At 34.6% G+C, this 25,104-nt stretch overlaps 2 protein-coding genes across 2 annotated transcripts; one reads left to right on the top strand and one right to left on the bottom strand.

Moving 5' to 3' along the window:
* Positions 1 to 8,004: 8,004 nt before the first annotated feature.
* On the top strand, positions 8,005 to 10,246 carry LOC110891148 (tRNA-dihydrouridine(16/17) synthase [NAD(P)(+)]). The gene is made up of 3 exons (XM_022138814.2): positions 8,005 to 8,680; positions 8,766 to 8,872; positions 9,313 to 10,246. Exons 1-3 carry the CDS (start codon positions 8,036 to 8,038, stop codon positions 10,004 to 10,006), a joined length of 1,446 nt encoding a protein of 481 aa, XP_021994506.1. The 5' UTR covers positions 8,005 to 8,035; the 3' UTR covers positions 10,007 to 10,246.
* A 396-nt stretch (positions 10,247 to 10,642) lies between these two features.
* On the bottom strand, positions 10,643 to 11,828 carry LOC110891149 (protein IRX15-LIKE). The gene has a single exon (XM_022138815.2). The coding sequence runs from the start codon at positions 11,799 to 11,801 to the stop codon at positions 10,839 to 10,841; it is 963 nt and encodes a 320-aa protein (XP_021994507.1). The 5' UTR covers positions 11,802 to 11,828; the 3' UTR covers positions 10,643 to 10,838.
* Between the last annotated feature and the right edge of the window lie 13,276 nt (positions 11,829 to 25,104).

Consider the following 25,104-nt stretch of genomic DNA (forward strand, 5'->3'; position numbering starts at 1 on the left):
CGGGGGCGTGGCGAAAGTACAGCAGGCGCATTAATTGTAATTGTGAATTACAATTAATGAAGAGAGAGAGTGTCAGACGGGCACGGGGGCGTGTCCAGCGGACACGGGGCCGTGCCCAGCCTTCTGTTCAGCTTATAAATAGGAGTGCTTGGTTTCATTTCAACTCATCCCTTGGCACACCACCTCTCTCACACTTCATCCACCACCCACCACCACCATAACACCATCATCCACCACCATCATCCATTGTCCATCATAGAGTGTGTGAGTCGTCTCGAGATCCAAGATTGATCGTAAGAGTTCTTGACATTCAAGGCCATGTTTGCCTAAGTCTCTTACATCACTTGGTGAAGACAAGTGTATAGTATAATACTTTTTATTTTTAATCTTTTGCACTTTTTATTTGGTTTTGTATTAATGACTTTAATAACTAGTTGCTTATGTTGAAGGTGATCTTTCCTTATCGTTTGTCCGTGGTGTCTTGGCATTATTTTACTGTCTATATAAAATAAAAGATTTTCACCATTCATATCTCCACGGTCTATATGGAGGTATGTTGGCTACCTGGTCGGGGGTTAAGGGAACGGTTTGGTAAGGGTCTTGCCCTTGTTCAGCGTTTAGAGGTCCTGCAAGGGACCTGGGTCAAATTTAGTAGGTTCTCCTTCAATGCCCATAGGTATTGGATGGCGGGGATCCAAACTCTTTGACCCCCTCATAAGTTAACTACTATTAATACTATAACCCGGCTATTTAGGACTGTATCCCTGCTGACTCAGACTACTTAGCCGAGGGTAACGTCACCGCCAAAAGCGGGGCCTACCATAATTTGCATTAATAACTTAATTCATTATCTTTCAATAATCCGACCCTTTAGGATTGTATCCTTGCTGACTCAAACTACTGGGTTGAGGGTAACGTCACCTTCAAAAGAGGGGCCTACTACAATAACTAAGATAATCTCTTAAACAAGTGCAAAAGTGTGAAAATAATCAAAGGTTATACTAATACACGAGTCGGATCCAAGTGATTCATCTTGTCTATCTGTTTTTATTTTATTTTTATTTTTCAGCATTTAGTTAGTTTTTATTTTCTTAGTTTAAAAACCTTTTCTAACTTTTTGATTTGATTAGACGTTGAGGATAAACCGATACTAAAAGCTCTTGTGTCCTTGGACGACCTCGGTATCTTACCAACACTATACTACGTCCACGATGGGTGCACTTGCCCATATGTGTGTTTAGTGTTAGTAAATATCGTGTTTTATAAATTTAAAACTTGGCTAAAAGTGTAAAAAGGTCTTAAAATATACGTCAAAAATATTTCGCACTTCACGCACATCAGCACACTTCTCGAGAACACAATCTGAAATCGGCAGATGTGCCTGACCAACCAAGACTCCTTAACAGTGGATACTTGAATGATAGCACAAATCAAGAACTCCAGTACAGATCTGTAGAAGAACACCCAAGCCAAGTCAGCGGACGAACAATCGGAACCCTAACACTCCGATTCACCCAAGAACTCTAGAAGAGCTCCGATTCACCAATACTTCAAGAACCCCTAAATCTTCACCCGAACGACCAAGACTGACTCCGATCAATCTTCTTCAACCGACAAGAACAACAAGGATCTTGTAAGACCTGTGCAACCTTCCAATAAGACACCAAATCTCCAATATACGAAACCCTAGAACGAAGAATCATACCCGGTGAAAGAATAAAAACGGAAGCGAAGAACTGATTAACCCACAGAGCACACTGATAGCTCTGATACCATGTCAAAAACAATGATATCTTTACAAAATCAAACGAATCTGAACATTTTTACAAAGATAGATCTAATCAAACCAAAGTAAAACTCTCAACAAACTCACAGCTCACGAATCGATCACCCCAACACGATGACCTATTCTCACACAGCTCTCGATCTAACAGGTTAACAAAACAATATTCGCTCAAACTCTAAACCGAACTGTGAAAGAGACTGCTGGAAAGAAAAAACGAGAGAACCTAATGGACCATCCTTGACAATCTTCCGTATCTAACACTTTAATATAGCAGACCGATACCCTAAGCCCATCTGCTCCCTTTCGCAACTGATAAGCCCAATAACTGCTCCGGAGATTCAGCCTAGTACTTTAGACAATCTCGAGCCCATGACAAAAACAAACACAAATATTAGAAACCACATATAAAAATATTTATAAAACATAAAACTGATTCTATAACAATATTATTTTTAATACCCGCCCTCAGTTTTATATTTCGACCATGTTAGTAAGGCCTAGGAGCTAACACATATTATCATGAAATTGTGGCAATAAACACTTTCTAAGCATATACAACGTTCAGTTCACCGAGCACATTTACCAGCCACTTAACCTCACAAACAACATGATACACATCACGATCTCTACTTCTATAGTAGATCACAAAACTGTTGTTTGTTTTTTTTCCAGAAACTTTTCAAACAAATGACTAAACATTTGTTCACTCAAAATGAATAAAATAACTGAATTACAAATTTCCACTTTAGAAGAAACAAGGAAACTTCAATTATGTATAGTTATAAAAGATCAGCGAGATATGAAAAAAAAACAAGAATCAACGTGTCCATAACAATTATCACAAATCACAAGACTACCAATTTTTTTTGAATAGTGAACTTATAATCCACTTCAAAAACAAATGACTAAATCATTCATCTATAGACAATTTTAACAACTTTCTAAAACATTTAATGAAACCAAATCAGAAAAGTGAATCACACCGTTCAACAAGCATATCAGACACACGCCTCATAAAACAACAAAGAATTAGAAACAACAATTTTCTAATAAAAACAATGAATCACACGATTCAATTACAATATGCGAATCATATACGATGAAAAAAAGAATCACACAACTTTAAAGACTTATCTGAAAATTTTGAATCATGTGATTAAAAAATCTGAAAAGAATTGGATTCATGTCAACACCTTGAAAATATAATAATACAACATATCCAAATAACAAAGAATCATATGATTGCATAACAGAACTATATATCTGATGTCATATAAAAATCACATGACTTTTAAGAACTAAGACAAGACTTGTAAACATGAGTATCGAACAACAACCAACGTTAACTTATAGAAACTAGAAACTATACTCAAATACACCAAACCTCTAGCCAAATATAACAAGAAACTCTCACAAGTCAACCCTACAGATTACCACACGATAATCTATACTAAATCTACAAGAATCAAGCAGATCAACTCAATCTGTGAAACCCTAGATACTTTTGGGAACAAACTGTACGAGAGCTACAAAAAATCTTACGAATCTCTCACATAATACATAGCACTCTCAACTTGGACCATCAACATGATGGACCTACAATCATCAACACTCAGATTTAACAGATTTCTAAATAAGAACCCTAAATCTATGATGCGTACTCGAGAGGCTAACAAGTTGTAGAGAGAAACAAGATTCAAGAAACAAGTCTGAAAAATAACAAGTACACACTTCCATACCAGACAAGAATTATAGCCTAAACAAATTCTGATAATCCACAAAATCACAAGATTTTATGACCAGAAAATATCTCTTACACAAGAGACTAAAACACAAGGCTATCATAAATTTCAGTAATCACCACTGAAGAGAACAATCATACAGTATATTCCAATTAACATAGAAATATATAACTGTATAACAATTATCCGATACACATCTGACAACACACAAAGTCACATGACTTTAAACTAGCAAATGAACTTTAAATCCACTACCAAGATACTAAACAAGTTTCAAAACACATCGACTTCCTGTAACATCACAGAATGACAAAAACTGAAACTTTAAACCAATATTAGATATATATCTAATAAAACAAAGTCACACGACTAAAAAAATTTCAGAATCACATCTGAAATAAAAACCAGGTCAAAACATGCAAAGAACATAAAGACTCGATTGATATTATCAAAGAACTTTCACACCTTCACAATAATTGAACCAAAAACCTGAATCACATGATTCAAAACAAATCTGATAAAATGAGAATTACACAATTCTACATCAGACAACAATTAACAACCAAAAACACATTCTAGTTGTAACTATAAATCATATGACTTTGCAATTAGAAAAAAAACCATTTCACAAAAGAGCAAACAAGGTTGTTATAACATTCAAGAAACAATCTTGAACATAATACAACTGGTTGAATTTATGAACCACGTGGTTCAACAGCCAGGAACAAGATCGTATAACAGTAACAAACAAGGCATGAGGATCAAGCAAACAACAATGAAACCAAAAGTGCTAGTAATCCTTCCATACATGATACTACTTGTAAAAATGAAAACACATTCAAGAGACCCTCCTTGCATATAGACATTTAAACACAGTTCAAGACAAAGTTTTCTAGAACAGTAATAAGACCTAGGATTCCTATGTTTAGCAACCTACATCAAAGACAAAGCTCAAAACTCATATAGTCATGTCAAAATATGGTAATCGGATGAAATCTAAACCACTTTCAATAAATCTATAGAATACAAAATAACTACGAGGATCAAAAAAATTCCTAACAGAACAACAAAATATTTTGTATTCACTCTTTCTAATGATCTAACAGATTGATGCTCGAACAACCTAGTTAAACTCAAACAAACCCTAAATCTAGAGAAAACTTTCTTGAGAGTTTTGAAAAAATAATAATTCAGCCATAATCGAAGTAATAGCACACATAAACACAAAAACACTCTGAATTTGAACTAGATAGAATTAAACCAAATTCACTTTCGACAAAAAAAAACATATAATAGATCACAGTAACAACACTTTTTGAATATCTACAACTATTTTGAATGGCATGTTAAGTACATTCCGTATAAGAAGAAAACAATCGAGATTGTTTACAGTAAATTCTACAAGATCAGAGTACTTTATATTCCTAACCAGACTAAAATAGAAAAGAAAAAACAAAAAAAATCCTTCAAACAAGAACCACTCATATTTCTTTACCATCCAAACATTCATGAAAATAGCCACATAAAAAACATTCAACAAACATAAGATTGCTGATGACATGGCAAAATGAACAATTTTTAACATGTTCAAAAAAAAAAAAAATAGCGGATTGTCGTGAAATCGCAAAATGTCATCAATAACCACTAAGGTCCAATTTACTTTAACTGTTGTCTATTATCTATTATTATGGTTAAAAGAACATTGTCAACTTTAATATATTATTCTCTTAAAGATAGTTAACAACAATATCCATTTTAATCTTTTTAACTTTGAATGTGTAATTACTTGGACAAAACATTTTGATACAAATAAACTTGAAACTGTCAGAAGTTCGATTTACCAATTTGTTTGATATACCTTTCTAAAAAAACCAAAAAACCAACGGAGACCAAAAAAAAAAATACGAGATATGGGTCATTTGACTATGAAGAAAAACTAAACACCAATAAAGTTGCTTTGCTTAGAAAGACAGTACGTAAGTATATATTTATTTATCCAACACAATATTGACATTTTTTCAAAAACAAGAAACCATTTGACCACCTTTTAACAAGTTGCAGCAGAAACACGATCAGACCTAAATTCCGTTCATCATAAATAACTTTAAAAAATTGTCTAGAAAGATTTAGAAATATGCTAATGTTGTTAATAGGGTTGTTTATAAAGCTCTCGGCTCGTAACTTGCTCCAAAAAAGCTAGAGAAAAACTAGCTAAAAAAACCTCAGTTTTAGATGATGTGAGCAGAGCTGGCTCATTTTGTAACCAAGCCAAGCTCGACTCTGTTCATGGCTCAGCCCGTTCAACTCCAAGTTAGAGCTTTAGCCGAGTCGAGCCGCCTCAATAAATTTCAAGCTTGAGCTTGAGCCCACTCTGGCTCGATTCGATTACAGCTCTAGTTGTTAAGCAATCAAAAAACCAACTACTATATAACAACAAATGAGAAAAAAAAAACATGTTACTTATCAACATGTGTACAGATCAACCAAATTCGTGTTTCAACAAAAAACCGTAGAAAATCTCAATTCCTAATAGTTTTATCTTTTATCAACAAACTCACAGCTCACGAATCGATCACCCCAACACGATGACCTATTCTCATACAGCTCTCGATCTAACAGGTTAACAAAACAATATTCGCTCAAACCCTAAACCGAACTGTGAAAGAGACTGCTGGAAAGAAAAAACGAGAGAACCTAATGGACCATCCTTGACAATCTTCCATATCTAACACTTTAATATAGCAGACCGATACCCTAAGCCCATCTGCTCCCTTTCGCAACTGATAAGCCCAATAACTGCTCCGTAGATTCAGCCCAGTACTTTAGACAATCTCGAGCCCATGACAAAAACAAACACAAATATTAGAAACCACATATAAAAATATTTATAAAACATAAAACTGATTCTATAACAATATTATTTTAACAAACCAACACATACTCAAAGCGAAAATTAGAAGATTAATGATTAAGGCAAAATCAAGCTACGTAACAACCCGCTTTTCATCATTGTTAGGTGTTAAACGTTCATTTACGAATCCTTTGGTTTTGTGTGTAATATTGTGAGTTGTGACCCAAAATTGTTGAATAAGCACTGTGATGTTTATAAGTCATTGAAGTAAACATTGATAATCAGTATTGAGTAATAAGGGGTTATGGATGTACTTAGGTTGAAAAAGAAAGCATAAATACAATTATACATTGACAAGAGATAACATCTAAAAGGGTTGTTATACAAACTATGCTAAGGAAACTATGTGATGTAAAGTGTAAATTTATGTCCCCAGTGGCGGATTCAAGAATTTTTTCGGTGGGTTCATTGGATGCTTCAATATCATAGACCAGACATAAAAATTTCGAGTCACTTTGATGGTTAGGTCGGGTAAGGTTCATCACATAATAAAAATACGATAGAATAATAAATAAACATCATCATTTAAGGCAGACATTAAAAAGACATATGATTCTCTAGATTGTGTGTGTGGGGGGGGGGGGGGAGGGGGGGGAGGGTTCTTGAAGTCAATCATGTGCCAAATGAATTTCCCAGAGATGTGGTGTAATGGGATCACGACAATGTTCACGATAGTTAAGGCATTCGTGCTTGTTAATTGAGCTCCGGCTCAAGAGTTCATGTGTCATTAAGGCCTTATACAGGGTGATCCATGTATCTCCATTCTTGTTTATTATGATATTATGATATGGAGGTATTATCCGAGGTGGTTAAACGCACGTGCTCGTTGGTGCTCTTTAAAGGGGTCAAGTGTACTCCCCATGGTTAATTATTATCACACTTCCTATTTGCGGATGATGCAGTGTTCATTGGGGAATGGGTGGACCAGAACACCATCAATTTGAGTAGAATTATGCGATGTTTCTATCTTGCATCTCAGCTATACGTGAATTTGGTAAAAAGTAACTTGTACTAGATTAGGTGTGGATAAGGGCAATTGCAACAAATGGCCAAGATCCTCAGGTCTTAGGAGAGGCTCATTTCCTTTTAAATATTTAGGGCTGTAAGTCGGGGAAAATATGAACTTGGTTAAAAATTGGAAAGTGATTATTAATACCTTTAAAAAATGGCTCTCAAATTGGAAAGCTAACACGTTGTCATATGGGGGGGGGGTGTATTACGCTTATCGAATCAGTTTTATATTCATTGTCCACATATTACTTTTCACGATTTAAAGCACCAAAGCAAGTCATTTATGAACTTGAAAGGCTTAGAAGGGATATCCTTTGAGGGGGGCGTCGTATAAACATAATCGGAACAGTTGGGTAGTCTGATGTAACATCATAAAGCCAAAAGAGTCAGGTGGGATTTGGGATTGGGTCGCTAAAGGAGATGAATGCGGTCATGTTTAGCTAAATGGTGGCCTACCTGTGGCTAGAAAACCGAGTAAAGGTCCCAACGCTTACATGGGACCAAGGGTGCCGATTTGATTTTTCATATGTAGGTGTGTAATTGTTTAATTTTTTGGTAAAATATTGGTGGTTGTATTTTGTGCTAATGTTGGTTAGCTTGTATATGATAAAATGCTGGGGCCGGCCCATATCGTTTTACCTATTTCAAAAATTCGTTTTGGATGTAACATTTCGACCCAAGACCCGACTCGACCCATCGGTAAACACCCGAAACCTTAACCACACACCGATCCACGGCGGCGATGGGCGGAGCTCCACCTCCCGCCGCCTCCTCCGCATCATGAAATTCAAATCCTCCATCATCAATATCCTTTTCACCAAACACCTTTCATCCACACCACTCAACACCTCACTCATGAACAACAACATATCTACTCTCACTCAAACCCTAACTTCACTCACCACCGAATCCTCCACCGTAACTAACTCCGACGACCGCATCTGCTCCGAAACCACAGAAACCGCTCCCCCTTTACCGCCGCCGTTGATAACAGAATGTTCATTTTTTGGTAGTTCAGACCGAGAGGCTCGGATCGAGAAAGCTTTATCTTATTGGAGAAAATTAGGTCAACCGAAGCTGATTGTTGCTCCGATGGTGGATAATTCGGAGCTACCTTTTCGAATCCTCTGTAGACGATACGGAGCTGAAGCTGCATATAGTCCTATGCTTCACTCTCGGATATTTTCTGAGAATGCCAAGTATCGGTCTCAGGAGTTTACTACCTGCAAGGTGCATTTATGTTGTGTGTGTGTTTAGAGAATGTATGATGACTTTTGTTGTGTTGTAGTGAACTTGTTATGTATTGAAATTGTAGGAAGATCGGCCGTTGTTTGTTCAGTTTTGTGCGAATGATCCGGAGACGTTGCTAGAAGCAGCGCGTAGAGTGGAGGCGTGTTGTGATTACGTTGACATTAATTTGGGGTAACTTGCAAGTTTTTTGTTTGATTGATATTCATGAAGCATAATGTTGAGAAAAATTGTTAATGGATGTTCAATGGAGTAGAAAAATGTGTTATACGTATAATCAAATTGTTTTGATTCGGTTAATTTGGTTATGCCATACATCAAAACCAAAACTGAACCACAAATTTCAGTTAATCGGTTATGGCTTAAGCGGACCATAAGTTAATTGTTTGGTTGTGTTATTTCGGTCCGCTTGAGTCGGTTACTTACTTATTTCTGTTACAGTTCGGTTAATTTGGTTATATGCTTACCTCTGTATGTGATACATGTACATGATGCTTGAACTAATGCTAGAACATGGTTATTAAATTTTAAATATTTAGGGTTTGCTTTCATCATCAGCTTCATTGAGTATATTACCTTTTAGTGATGACCTGCGAATCGTTTCCCATATGCAGGTGCCCACAACGTATAGCTAGACGCGGAAACTACGGAGCTTTTCTAATGGATAAACTTCCAGTAATCAGATCGTTAGTTGAAAAGCTAGCGTATAACCTCCACGTTCCCGTTTCTTGCAAAATTCGAATCTTTCCAGACTTGCAAGACACTCTAAACTACGCAAAAATGCTAGAAGATGCAGGCTGCTCTCTTCTCGCAGTTCACGGTCGCACTAGAGACGAAAAAGACGGGAAAAAGATCAGAGCGAATTGGGACGCCATACGTGCGGTTAAACACGCTCTTAGAATCCCAGTTCTTGCAAACGGAAACATCCGTCACATGGATGATGTGAACGATTGCTTGGAGCATACTGGCGCGGATGGTGTACTTTCAGCTGAATCGCTTCTTGAAAACCCGGCTCTGTTTGCGGGATTCGGAACCGTCGATCAGCGTGATTTGGTGGTTGAGTATTTGCAGCTTTGTGAGAAGTATCCTGTGCCATGGAGGATGATTAGATCTCATGTTCATAAGATGTTGGGGGAATGGTTCAGGGTTCATCCACACGTACGGGAAGATCTTAACAAGCAGTCCAAATTAAGCTTTGAGTTTTTATATGATATGGTTAATCGGCTTCGTGATCTTGGTGAAGAAACTGTTTCGGAAACTGCATCTGAGGACGAAGATGGAGTGCAAGTTCATTGTGCAGAGAGTTAGAAACTGGATTTGAAAGGGGAATCACTTTTCTATTAATTTACATGAATTCATTGGTTTATTATTAGACCAAAGATAATAACCTGGTATTTATCTCCATTTTTGGGTAGTCAATTGTGATAATATGATGAAAAAACATCATTATTGACGTTATGATTCTCGACTCTAAGGAGCTCATGTCGAATTCAAATTCTAATAGCTCGATAAAATCTCGGCTCGTTAAAGCCCTAATTAGATTTGTTAGCACTTGTATATCATGTAGATCTTGGAAAGTTGCATAATAGTTCTAGTTTTATGTCTTTACAAGCTTACGCTTGACTTGTTACTCGTTTCAAGTACACTTGGTAAGTAGGCCAGATGGTATGGAGACTGTCCCCGGCCCGTCGCCGCCCTGCACACCATCCCCCCCCCCCCTCCCCGGCCCGTCGTCTAGTCAGGGACGTTGGGGACGCTCGCATAAGACAAAAAATATATCCGTTTGGGGCATGGACCATTGTAAAAAAAAATCAAATTCCCTTTTTCAAACATTAACGGGCAGGCTTATCCTCCATTTCCTTGGTTTCATCCTTGGAGAGGCATCCTCCAAGGATTATAACGTGGCGCTTACGTTGTTTTTTAAAACTAATAAAGAGATAGACGTATTGAATTATATCCATGTTTTCCATTTCATAACAATTCTTTACATAACAAGAAATTACATTTACACAAATCCTCCAAGAATGTTTATTTAAAACCGAACTCAAAATTTCAAATCTTGATGATAAATAATCAAATTTTACAACGGCCATCATAAAACACACGGCTCGCAGCCAGCCGGAGATCCAACACCACCTGCCTACGCCGCCCTCCTTTTTGCCTTAGCCTTAGCCTTTGCCGTCCGGCAGAACTGGTGGCTGCCGCCATCATCCACCACTCTCTCCACCATATAATGCGCCAACAAATCCTTTGAAGACTTCACCAAATTCTCTTTACACAAAAACTCCTCACTAGACACCCTCTCAACCTCCCTCTTATAATCATGAACAAAAACATGCGTTTTTCGGTTACCACCCTTTTTACTCCTGGCCAACACGCCAGCGGTGAAGATCGCTGACATCCTCCCGGGCCCCTCCGGCCAGTACCCGCGTGGACCATCTACTAGTATAATGTCCCAATCCAACTCATACAACTGGTTAGGAAGATCATTCAACCCGATTTTACATTCGGAGAATAACAGATTTTGCACTGGACGACATTCGTTTCGCGCTTGTTCCCTAACTGAAGTCACAAGCTCATGAAGCTCACTGATCTTTGTTGTGTACTGCACATCATACGCTTCAATCTCCGGGTGTTTTTCCTCTATGTAGGCTGCGTAGTAACGGTTTTCATCGATGAAAACTGTGCGTCCGCGGTGGTTTAACGCGTTCCACAGCAGTGTTTCCGGAGTTAAACCGAAAACAAGAAAGTTGCATGGTGAAGGACATTGTCGGATAACGTCGGACACTTGTTTAATATCAGTGTGCGACATGTGATCCGAGGAGTTGGTGTTTGCAGCGTAGTACATTAACGCTTTGGCGACTGATTTGGGGAGAATGTGGTGGTCCAGGGTGGTTGCCGCGGTGGTGATGGAGGCTGTGGCGACGGAAGTTGTGGTTGTGATGAAAGATTCGCGGGTGTAAACGAAGGTGAGGAGGGAGGCTATGGCGAAAATGGAGACTGCGGCGATGAGCCAGTAGAGGCGGGTTGAAGAGCCTTGTTTTTGGATGTAAGGGTGGAGGAGGATGAGCTTGGTTCCTCCATTGTTGATGGTGTTCTTCATGTTTGGTGTTGTGAGATGGAAGATGGTGGTTTGAGTGAATATAAAGAAGGAAGATGGATTGGGGAGCAAATAAGGGTTGAAGCAAAAGGGATTGATGGAGACGCTACAATGGCTAAGGCACCATATTTGATTGTGAGATTTCATCTGTAATATAGCTTCTTGCACCTAATTAGTATACTAATGAAAAAAATATGAGTATTTGAAAAAAAAAAAAAAAAAAAAACAAACTTATTATATATAGATAACTTATAACGATTGTATGTTTGTTTTCTTAATATGTCATACTCACAAAATCCTACGGTCTAAGGAGAGTAAGATGTAGACAGTTTTACCTCTATCCTGTTGGAATAGAGAAACTGCTTTCAGTGAGACCCCCGGCTCGATTGTAGCTTTGTATCAAGCCTTGAACCTAAAAAGTTGTTTGGTTGAAGGAGCTTGAAGCTTTTAGGTTAGGAGCTTGAAGCTTTTGGTTGAACGCTCCTACTAGTAGCGTTTAGAAGGAGCTACAAGCTTTTAGGGAAAAAAATAACTATTTTAACCTCTAAAGATAATAGACTTTTTAATGTACAAACTTTTTAACTTTTTAGTAATGTCCATTTTGGTCATTTTATACATTTTATTAAAAGCTCCAGCTACTCTGGCAAACACCAAATATATCTAAAAAGCTACAGCTACTAGCTACCAGCCACCAGCTACCAGCTTTTAGCCACCAGCTACTTTTGCCAAACATACCCTATATGTTTGTGAAAACTTATGTTGATTTAAGTTTTTTTTTTTTTGAAGATTTAACAAACACACAAACTACCTAGTAAAATCTTGATAAAAAAGTAGGGTATAGGGAGCGTGAGATGAGAGCAAATTTTATTGGGCTCTCAAATGAGACCGCCGACTATAAATACAGAAAGTGCTAATAGTAGTTGTTAAACCGTAAGGGTAAGCAGTGATCAAGTCGTATACAAACGGTCAGCGCAGGAGCATGGTAACAAGTGAGATAGTTGGTGTAACGTTTTTAAATTCTAACTAGAATTACGACCCGCCGCAATGCGGCGGGGATTCTTTAATTATAACTAAGTCGATTTAGGACGCGCACGTTATGTTGAACCTGTCAAACGGGAAAAAATAGACGATGTAAAAACATTCACCCACACACGCACGTTGCGTCGTGTTAACTCGCAAAGTTTAGAACGAAACGTGAAAAATGCTAAACCATAGACGCACGTTGCGATGTTTTAAGTCACAAAATTCAGAACGAATCATAAAGCGAAAAATTTGCGGAAAATGAAAACTATAAAGGACCAAAATTGAAAGTAAAAAAATTGTGAGGATAAATTGCAAAAGATAAAAAGTTTTGTGTTAAAAGTAAAAAAAAAACAAATAGTTTTGGGTTAAAAGTAATTTATGAAATACTTTTGGGTGAAAAATAAAAAAATCAAAATTTTTTTTGAAAAAGCCCCAAAGCCAAGGTTACAACAACCATATGTATAACCATTTTTCTTTGAAAAACCCCAAAACCAAAATTACAACACATAAGTAAAAAAAATCAAAGTGGTTAAATCGCAAAAGATGGAAACGTTTGAATTAGAAGTAAAAAATCAAATTAATCAAAGGGGTTAAATTACCAAAGATTAAAACTTTAAACTTAAATTGTTAAAGATCAAAACTTTAGGTTAAAAAAGAAAGAAAGATTAAAAATTGTAAAGTTAAATTGTCAAAGATTAAAATTTTAGGGTAAATTGTCAAAGATTAAAACTTTAGGGTTAAAAAGAAAAAGATTACAAGTTTAAACTTAAATTGTCAAATATAAAACTTTAGGGTTAAAAAGGAAAATTTCCATTTTTTTTTTAAAAGACTCTCAAAACCCAACTTACAACTCACATATGCACTAAGAGGTTGCTTCTTTGTATAGGTTTTAATGTTCGATGTAACTTTTCTTAACCTAACTTTTCTTAATTCTAAGGTTTGGATTTACTTTTCTAACTTCTTAAGTTATACATTTCGGAATGCTAACCTTGCAAATGTATTTTAGCTTATAGGCCTAATAAGATGACCCAACGAGACTTCCCTAATATTGACACATAAGCTAGTAACCCATACATGACTCCATTGTACACAAATGTTAAGATCTTATGTAACTTTAATAAAACAAATGTAACTGTCACATACGGTTGAACCACTTGTATGCCGAAAGTGAAAATTGTATCATACTTTTGTTAAAGAGTTACATCCATTTAAAAAAAAAAGGTTTGGGTTAAATCCATTTTAGTTCATGTGGTTTGGGTCATTTTGTCAGTTTAATCTAAAAGTTTCATTTTTCGCCCGTATGTCCAAAAAGGTTTCACCGTTGCCATTTTAGTCCACTGGGTTAACTTCATCCATTTTTTCTGTTAACGAGAAAGGCAATTCAGTCATTTTAAATGTAATTATGTTAACTAGAAGGGCAATCCGGCCATATAAAATGACCGAATTGTCTTTCTAGTTAACAGAAATAATGGATGAAGTTAACATAGTGGACTAAAATGACAATGGTGAAAATTTTTTGGACCCACAGACGAAAAATGAAACATTTGAACTAAACTGACAAAATGGCGAAACCACATAGACTAAAATGGCATTTATCTCTTTGTTAAATATTTTTATAATACTATATTATGGGTTTTAAAAGACATAATGTATAAGTTGAATACACAATATTATTTAAGTTTTATAATACTATATTATAGGTTCTAAAAGACAATGTATAAGTTGAATACACAATATTATTTAAGTTTTCTTTAGTTGGACTTCTCGTTAATTTCTTATATATTATGTTAATTAAAGTTGATTTTGTGTAACATAAAATAAGAGTAAAATGCCTTTTATAAAAATTATCTCAAATACTTTAGTTATTTGATATAGTTAAATTTCCAACATTAATAAAACAACAAAAGTACAAGATATTGAAATTACCACTAACCCCGTTTACAGGAAATAAAAAAGAAACTATAAGGGTGGTAGGGGCGTTTCGGCAAAGTGATCGAGGAGTTGAGTTTGTTGTGCGGGCATACCGCCGTCGGCACCCAAAGGGTATTCGGTAAGTGTTTTGAACGGTGAGTAGTCACTGAGTGGGAAGGATCAAAAAGTAGCCGTTACGTAACTGTTATATATAGCCATTATGTTTTAAATAAAAAAAAAACTACAATTTTTTTTTATAAACAACACCATTTTTCATTTCTCTTCACAATCCAAACTTCTATCAACCAAATCCTTTCTTTCACATTCCAAAAATCTCACCCTATTTTCTAAAATGGCGGATGACATAGCTATTCATTCCATTCGAAATTAGTGAAGATGATGATTTTTTCTCAAGCGACAGTAGCTTATTTTTTTTTTCAAAAATCTCATCGAGGAAGCCGAACTAGAAGACACGGGCACATCTAGTAAAAAAAGTTGTCCGTCGTGATCGAGAGAAAGGCCACGAAGTCCTTATGGCAGATTATTTTGTTGAGGAGCCCAAATTCAATGAAGAAGTTTTTCGTCATAGGTTTCGTATGTCAAACAAGGTTGTTTTTTAAAATTGTGAGTGATGTGCAAGCGAATAACTCGTGGTTTCAAGAGGGCATGAATGGGAGAATGAAGAAGAGTGTTACACCGTTGTAAAAAGTTATATCGGCAATTAAACAACTTGCAACCGGTAACCCTCCAGACGAGAACGACAAGTATTTAAATATGGCCGAAAGTATTTCCCGTGAGTGTCTAGAATATTTATGCCAAATGGTATGTAATTTATACGCTTCCGAGTTCTTACGTAGACCAACAAGCCACGTCGTTGTGTTTTTGTACCAAGCTCATGAGGAGAAACATCACCTTCTTGGGACGTTGGGTAGCCTTGATTGTACACATTTTATTTAGAGAATGTGTCCCAGAGTTGCAGGGTCAGTGTATGAGAGGGGATCACAGGTACCCGACAATTATGCTCGAAACGGTGGCCTCTCAAGATTTGTGGATTTGGCATGCTTTTTGTGGTTCACAAAACGACATCAATATGCTCCAACAATCTCCGTTATTTCTTACTCAACGAAATGGAACTGCACCAAAATACCCATTTTACGTGAACAACCACTTTTCCAAGCGTGGATTCTATCTTACAGATGGAACCTACCTTACTTGGTTTGTGTTTGTGAAATCATTTCCGCATCCTCACATTCTCAAGGAAAAGAAGTTTAATAGGCAACACGAGGCGGCAAGAAAAGATGTGTACGAGCTTTTGGTATTTTAAAGTCAAAATGGGGTATACTTAGTCGACCAAGGCGTGCTATGAGTGTAAAAAGGATTAGGTATGTCGTATATACGTGCATTATTATACATGATATGATTCTAAAAGACAACAGAAACGCGATTAAACCGGTACACATTCGGGATCCTCCAGTCGAGCCCGTTTTCGATGATACTGTTTTTAACGAGCTCATTGACGAAGATACGCATTGGATACTAATATATGATCTCGTGAAGCATTTTGGAGAACAAGATTTACCATACCTTAGGCGGATTTCGACGACGAATAGTTAAATTGGTTTTAGTTTTAAAATGTCTTTTTTATATTTTAATGTCATTTTATTTATTTTATTTTAACATGTTGTCTTATTATTATATTAATGTAATTCTATTTATTTTAATTTAATGTAAAATGTCTTTTTTTAATTAAATGTACTTTTATTTTGTTTAATATAAGTTATTTATAGATATACAAAATAATAATAAAAAAAAAAGAAAAAGAAATGGACTCCTCATATGGGAGCACCTCAAGTGTTTGAGTGCAAAATGAGGGTAAAGAAAGGAGTTGACGTGACATGTATTGATTTGCTAAGTGAAAAGTTTACCACTTTTTATGTGTTTTGATACAAGCTACACGTGTCTTATACCAAACCAACCCCACAAAATTAAAATGTTAGTTATTTTTAGGTTTTGGTATATTCATGTCGAATTGGAGATGGGTGGTTTGGTATGTGTTCTTGCAACATTAATATTTAATATATATTATACACAATGATGTGTTCTTTTTATTCTAATCTAATTAGGGCTGTAAACGAACCGAACGTTTAGGGAACAGTTCGTGAACCATTCGGCGGGAAGTTCGTTTATGTTCGTTCGTTTAATGAACGAACGAACATGAACAAGAAATTTCGTTCGATTAGTTAAATGAACGAACATGAACAGAGGTCCCGTTCGTTCGATTGTGTTCGTGAACGCTCGGTAAGGTGTTCGTGAACGTGTTCATGAACATTTGTTGATTTGCGTTCATTTATGTTCGTATGTTTGTGTTTTAATTGAAGATCTTTATACTTTCTTATATTTTATTTCTACTTTCTTATATTTCATTTGTACTTTTTATATTATTAAACTTTTATTTATTTTATTTTCCTAACAATTAAACTAGGAAACTCACTTTCACCTTGTTTACACATTATTTCCCTTTCATTTCTCATTATTTACATCTACGAATACAATCGACCTCCATTCCACAATAAGGGATTCAAGTTCGAGTGCTACTCTCTAGGATATCTATTTTTATCCTTCGTCGCATTCGCCAAATTTATTTGTGTTCGTTTGTGTTCGTGAACCGTTCGCGAACACGCTTATTTCCTTAATGAACGAACACAAACATAAAATCTCGTTCGGTAAGTGTTCATAAACCGTTCATGAACACATTTATTTCCTTAACGAACGAACACGAACAAGGCCTTTTTCGTGTTCGTTCGGTTCGTTTACAGCCCTAAATCTAATGATAGTAACTAGCTTAATATGATAAAATCAACGAATATATAAAATTGTACATATAGCTAAGAAGTAAGTATAACAAAGAAACACAAAGTTAAGATCACAAACGAAGCAAGAGTTTTAGGAATTCAAATATATATCTACTAGTCTAAGTACCCGTGTAATACACGGGTGGCTAAAGAACAAATAAATTATACTTTGAAACGTAAATTCTTTATTACAGCTTCGTTCTAATATTATGATGTATTTTAATCTACATAAATGTAAAGTTAGTACCTCAGAACATTATGATCAATGATGCCTATTGATAATACCCGCGAATATTGCGGTGTTGAACAATGATATGTTTCTTACTTTTTGAAAACAGAATACGTTGTTATCATATCAATTTGAAGTTATAATATAAAAAAAAATATTCATCGTACTACAAATGTAAAAAAAGTGGATAGATGATGTGTATGTAAGAAATATGATTCTCGGATGTCAATATATATTTAAAATTTGTTACTCTAAAACTTATGGTTCATGGAGTTTCGTAACAAATAACTTCAAATTCGGTTTAGACCAATTGAAAAAACAATCAGTTGTACATTACTAAACTTGTAAATATATTTAAAATTAGTTGTAAAAAATTGAACATCTAATAATCTAATAAGAATTTTATATCCTAAAATAAACAAAACAATATGTATTAAAATTCTTTGAGTAAAATATATAAAAGTAAAAAATTCTTACCAAACTTACCGTCCAATTACTTTTTTTTAATAAATATTTTCGGCAAGAATGTATGATAATATCTTTTAACAAAACTATCATCATTATCATTGCAAATATATCAAATCAACTTCTTGAAAATAAGCTTACCTTCTTCACATGCTTCAAGAAAAGCTTCACCGCCGGTTCTAAAAATTGGTAAAGGTAAGTTCCGACTTCAACTCCGATCACTTGTAAGAACATGGTTACTTTCATTTACCAACTAAAATTATCAACGGTATTACAAACAACTCAAGAATTGTGTTTATTTCCATCGATTATTGAAGAATTGGACGTGAAATCAGAGTTAGGTTTTCATTAATTGGAAAGTTCTGTATGTTATCTGTGTTTAAGAAGGAGTATATGTATTGCATGTGTTTGAGTGTATATAATTTCGGTTATTACTTTGATTTGGTTGATATATTTTGATGATATTGTTATGAAGAAAAAATGTTAGTTAATAGTGTGATTTGGATGATTGAATAGGTATGATTATCATCTTAAATTTATGATCCAATTTTTTTTTTTGTTGATTTGTATTCAAAGTAAGATTATATTTAACTCATCTTGAACACTATAAAATGATAATTTTTGGTAAAAAATAATTGACTCGTTTATTTATTTCTAATACTCTATATAAATGTAATGATCAGGAAAAGTTGCTTTAGTCTTGTTTATATGTATATTGTAGATATTAATTGTATCAGCAAAATGTGTGTGAACATCTGTTTAAAATATTATTTTCTTATTGATATGAACATATATGTATCCATTGAAGTTCAACACTAAATGTTTATACCATATGTTGGTATAATGCAGGTTTAAAAAATGAGTCCCTCATGCATTGCAATCTTAGAAGAGCCATCGTCGTTAAAACTTGTATGTATAAAGGATAAAAAATAATATATATAACCTGTATTAAAAATTATGTAACGACTAACTTTAACCGCAGGTGCTGCCAATTGATTTTGTTAAGAATGTATACGGAGAATATTGGCAAAGGAAAAAAATAATGATAAATCATGAAAGTCGTAGAAGTTGGCCAGTTTCTTTAAGAAGTGTAAGTGGGGAATCTGTTATAACCGACGGATGGAGTAATTTAGTAAGGGATCTTGAATTGACAAAGAGGACGATATTGCGATTAAGGATAATGGAGGACAAAAGTATGGAAATCAGTTGCTTCGTTGAAAACATAAGTGGTGAATCTTTTGTAACATTCAATCGTTACAACGTTTTAAAGTTAATAGTAAGTATACTATTATTTCTTAATGATTTTTTATTTTGTCATACTTGAAATATAGATGATTTACATAAATATATATCAATAAAATGTTACATTACTTTTCAGGTGCTTCCAGAAGCTTATGTCACAAAATGTTACTCGTACGTCCCAGTGAACGACTGTTACAACATAAATGCAGCAGGTCATAGTTGGAAAGTTGAGACGGAAAAAATAAATGATAACTATGTTTTTACAAAAGGTTGTCCGAAGTTATTTCATGATCTTGGAATAGAAGAGGATGATTTACTGTTGTTGACGAAAACTGACAACGCAACATTTGAGATAAAGATATATCGTAGAGGAGTTGAGTTAGATGTTAACATCAAAGAAGAAAGTGATGATGAATCTGTGCTGGAAATACCTAAACACACATACTACAAAAACGTTGACTTTGTAAGTATTTTATACTAAATTATAAGACTTTAGTAAAAAATCCGACTTACTTACGTATGTTATTGTATGACAGACTTTATGTGAAGACGATGATTCAGTTGATCTGTTTATGTGTGAGGTAATAAGCATCCATTTATGTAGATAAATATAAATTAGAATTAGCTTTTGGGATTTTACTAAGTATAAATGTATGATAAATAGATGAATGAAAGTGGTTACAAAGATGAGGGGAGTAAGAACGTTGGTGGAGAAGAAGCCTCGAACGTGGAAACAAAGAGTGTGATGAGAGAAGAGATAAACCAACTGCCAAAAGAAGATGTAAGAATTTTAATCATAATAATACATGAGTAGTACTTTTAATATGTATAGCCATATTTATTTTTTACTTCTTGGACATTGATGTCTAAAATAAGAAATTGTGTAAACAGGTTAAGAAAAAAGGAAAACATATTGAGGGATATTGTAAGGCAGACGAAGGTAAGGTGCTGATATGCGGAACAGAAGTGGAAATGCAAACCGTTTCAACAGTTGGAAAAAGAACACGCAGTCGGTTGGTACGTATAACAACATTTACTTATGATTAACTCAAAGAGATTAAAATATATAATACATATTTTATATAAACATTATGTGTTTCTGTAATAATTAGGAAAAAGACATTAGAAAGATATCGGGCAGTAAATTGAAGATATCAGATGTTGCACGAAAACGTGTTGCAAGGAACAATTCTGTAGATAAAGATGGTTGCTGTGAATTTACACAAAAGGGAGGTAACAGAATGGTATGTTTTTTCAACACTAATTGATAAACGGTAAGACTATAACATTCATAAGGCTGGTTTAATTGTTAATTATGATATTCATGCAGAGATTGCCTGCTAATGTTGTAAGAATTGGCGGATTAAAAAACAAAGTGCATGTGTTAAAAGTGAGGAGCATGAAGGGAAAAACAGTCGATATGAATGTTAGGCGCCAAAAGAATGGAGATGATGTGAGGTATGCAATCGAAGGATGGCCAATGTTCATGAAAGAGAATGGGCTTCGTCTGGGTGACAAAATGCATTTCAAATTCATAAGCAAAGGAAATCTGCTGATCTTAACAGACGTGGATCAAGTTAATGCAGGTTGAAAGGTAAATGTTTAAGCTAATGAAGAAGGTTTTTTGTGTACTCGAAATGAGGACTATATTATGCAAGTTATGTTATGTTTACTTTTGTTTTGCACATGTAATCAGTGGTTATGATGTTATGTTTACTTTTGTTATGGAAATGTAGTAAGTGGTTAACCTTAAAGACATTTAGTTATATATCATGAAAAAAAACCATATTTTGGAATGTAAGTAATGTTGGTATCATCTATAAAAGGTTGTTGATTAATATGTGTATGTATATATATTAACATAATAAGTTATTGTTGTTTATATGTGAATCGGTTACTTTATATAATTTGAAAGTAATTAGTTTGTCGGACGGAGGAATATGGATCCTTGGAATAAAAGTTCATGTCCCAATATTATTACCAGAAATAACTATTGATTCAATAATACATAAGAATGTGAATATACTTTAATGCGTAAATACTTCGTTATAAGTTTCTTCGCATATAATAAAAAATGATACAAATAACGTGATGAACAAAAAATGACAAAAATAAAAATGTAACGCCCTGCGTTTTCGTACTTTCTATATTTGGGAACCCTTACTTGAAGTCCTATTTTTGGAAACCTTTTACTCTCGCATGCCGTCTTTCGTTGCAACCGATATATTATCCAAGACTTTGGTTCGTTATTAATCAACGAAACTCGATACTCGTTAAACTAGTTGAAACTCTTAAAATAATAAGACTTGGAAGCTTCATAAAATAAATAATCGGTTAAGGATTTTTATCCTGATTTTAATTCGTTCATAAAAATGGTTATTTATCGATCCTATTTTAATTAGTTAATGAAATTAATTAATTAATATTATAAAAAACGGTTTATTTTATAATATCTAGTTAGTCTCGTTAAGTATTAAAGCTAGTAAACAAACTTAGTTAGTTAATCCATAAAGTTAGTTCTCTTTTTCTTTTATAATATAACTTAGTTAGTTAAATGTAAGGGATTTTAGAATAAAGTGCAGGGGAAAGGTTCATTTGAGAAGAAATTTTATTGAGAAGAAAAAGAACAAAAGGGTATAATTGTAAAACACTAAATAGTTTTTTTCGCATCTCATTTATTATTATGTTTGACTAATTAATTAGTGATTAAGACTATAATCCTCCACACTAAATATTTTTGCCTACACACATCAAAAGTTATCCTACATATTTAAAAATTTATCATACACATATTGAAATTTATCCTACACAACTCGTAATTTATCCTACACGCCTCGTATTTATCCTACACTATAAATGAATTTTTATTTTTATTTTTTGTGAAAAATATATATTTTAAAAATAAGTTACAAATTTAATATAGTTAGTTATTAAAGATGAAACTACCAATTAATGATGTATGTAAGTTTACTAATATACCCTTATAGTTACATTAAGTACAAATATTAAATGAAGTCTAATGAAGCATTTCTATTGGTTGAAATTTCTTTTTTTTTCTTCTTACAAAGAATTTCTTCTCATTTGAACCCTCCACTAAAGTGCAGAATTTAAAAAATACATGTTCTATTGAGTAATTTGCTGAAAGTGGAGTTTTAAAAAAAAATAAAACAAAAAAACTGAGGATAACAGGGATCGAACCCGGGTCCCCAGCCTTCACAAACTCGCGCCTAACCAGTCTGCTGCAACCTCACTTTGTTCATAAATCAGCTCCCTTAATACTTAACCACTCTTTCAGTAAGATAACCCAGCGCGCAAAAAGGGATTCAGACGCGTTTTATGAGCGGGATTTGATGATTTTTTTGAGTTTAAACATGTTTTAACATTGATTACCCAACTACAAACCACCCTAACCCTTCCCTATAAATACCAAGTCATTCCCAAGCTTCTTACACTTTTCAAACACCTCACAATCACTCTCAAACACCTCTCAATCTGCTGATTTTCGCAAGAGTGGACAGATTCATACCATGTTCTTCAAACAAGCATAACTTCTTCATTTCTTGTCCGTTTTCGTCGATTCTTTTTCCAGAACGCTTGGCTTGACCTTGGCTTCGATTCTAGGGGTGTTTCACAGCAAACAAGTCCCTGGAACTCTGGCAAAGAGGCTTCAAAGTCCACTGTTTAAGTTTGTTTTCATTAATCTTTGTTTAGATACGAGTTTAACTCACTCAAACCTATGTCCTTATGCTTATAACCACTCCCATGGTTAGTTAGGCTTAAAAACAAGGTTGAGACATACAAAATCAGAGGATAACCCTCAAATACTTTCTGTTTTATTTAGGGTTTTTAACCCACAAGTGGTGTTCAAGCTTCAAGCTTGATAAAGGTGTGATTGTGGACTAACTTGGGTTGTCCAACATAAAATCCCCACATCCCTTGATGATTTCTCATAGTGTAGATGTTTCTTATTCTTGTAATGATATTAGTTCATGACCCTCCTTGTATGTTTTTACATCAAGTGTAGTGGTGAACCATAAGAGGTACCTAAATGGAAGCTTGTTCTTCCTACCTCCTACATGAATTCTATGACACAATAGAGGTACCTAAATGAAGATTTATCTTCTACCTCATGCTTGATTATTGGACTAAATAATACATATAATACTTATACATATATTTACTATTCGAACTCTTGATGGTGGACTTGTGTTCATTCGTCAAAGTATTAGAATACATCATCCAAGACATAAGACTTGTTACGATTCTAATGAGTATACTACTCATGAAAACATTAACCCTTGAGGTTTCATAGTGTCAAGAACAAGTACTTGACGTTAAAGGATGATTACTTTTGAATACATATATTCTTGTGTTTTAACTTCCTAAGTCCCTAAACGAACATATTCAACCTTCTAACCTCATCAACTTCGTCACATTGGATAATCGGAAAGCATATGCAAATTTGTGAGTATACTCGCAACCCCCTTTTTATGTTTACCACTTTTTGGGGTGTAACATGTTTTACTATTAAACTACACTTAAACTTATTCTATATGCAATGCACAAAACAATCCTTATACATGAATACTATGTTATGATACTTGATGCTTACGTGGACCATACTTATGTGATATGTTTTAGTCATTAGCTCTCACGAGCCTCCCTTCGACATGTATAGCGCTATAGGAGTAACGCACCGCCCCCTTGAACTTGGGTCATGTTGAATTAATTAAACTTTCTTGCGTAAACAGAGGTTGGCTAGAAATATTGCATGCCACGATAGGTTGATCTCGTATAAACTAAGTTGCCATGTGGATTCGTTTTAAACTTTTATACTTATACTTATGCTTAAACTTGTATACTCGCCTTTGCTTTTGCATTGAACTTTATTTTAAACATGTTACAGGTTGAGGATGATGATGCTATGAAATGAAGTAGTGTTGATGCCTAGATACACATATAGACGTTTAGGTTTAATCGTTGTATCAATTTTGATTATGTTGTATTGTATTTCCTTTGAACTTGACGTTATTTGATTTCTTTGTAATGTTAACATAAGAAATATGAAATGAAATCGGTTTATTAAATATTGTCACAAATAGCGTTATGATGTCTCTAGCAATCTTCACACTTCGTCTCATCCCGATGTTTCCGCCATTGGTTGGGGTGTGACAGATTGGTATCAGAGCCATAACTATAGGGAATTAGGAAAAGTAGGAATGCTTTAACCTAGTCTATAGTTTTAGAGCTTTATTCTTATGTTTTACTTGAAACTACTTGCATGCTACCTTATTTGCTCTTATTTATTCTCTTTTGATCTTTTATGCATATATGTCGCTTATGTGTTAACACTTGACATGCTATACTTGCTATATTATGTGCTAATACATGTTTTATTGTCCCACTCATTATGTGCTATTCTTGATATGCTTCATGGTGCGTTTATATTTGTTTGTTTATTCCCTTAACATACTCTTTCCCTCATGCATTTTACTCGATATTTCTAAATCCGAAAACACTCATAATACATAAACGAGACGACTTCACCAAAATAGGCGTGAAACCCACAATTTGGTGAATGACT

Source organism: Helianthus annuus, chromosome 12 (assembly GCF_002127325.2).
Source record: "Helianthus annuus cultivar XRQ/B chromosome 12, HanXRQr2.0-SUNRISE, whole genome shotgun sequence".
Lineage (NCBI taxonomy): Eukaryota > Viridiplantae > Streptophyta > Magnoliopsida > Asterales > Asteraceae > Helianthus > Helianthus annuus.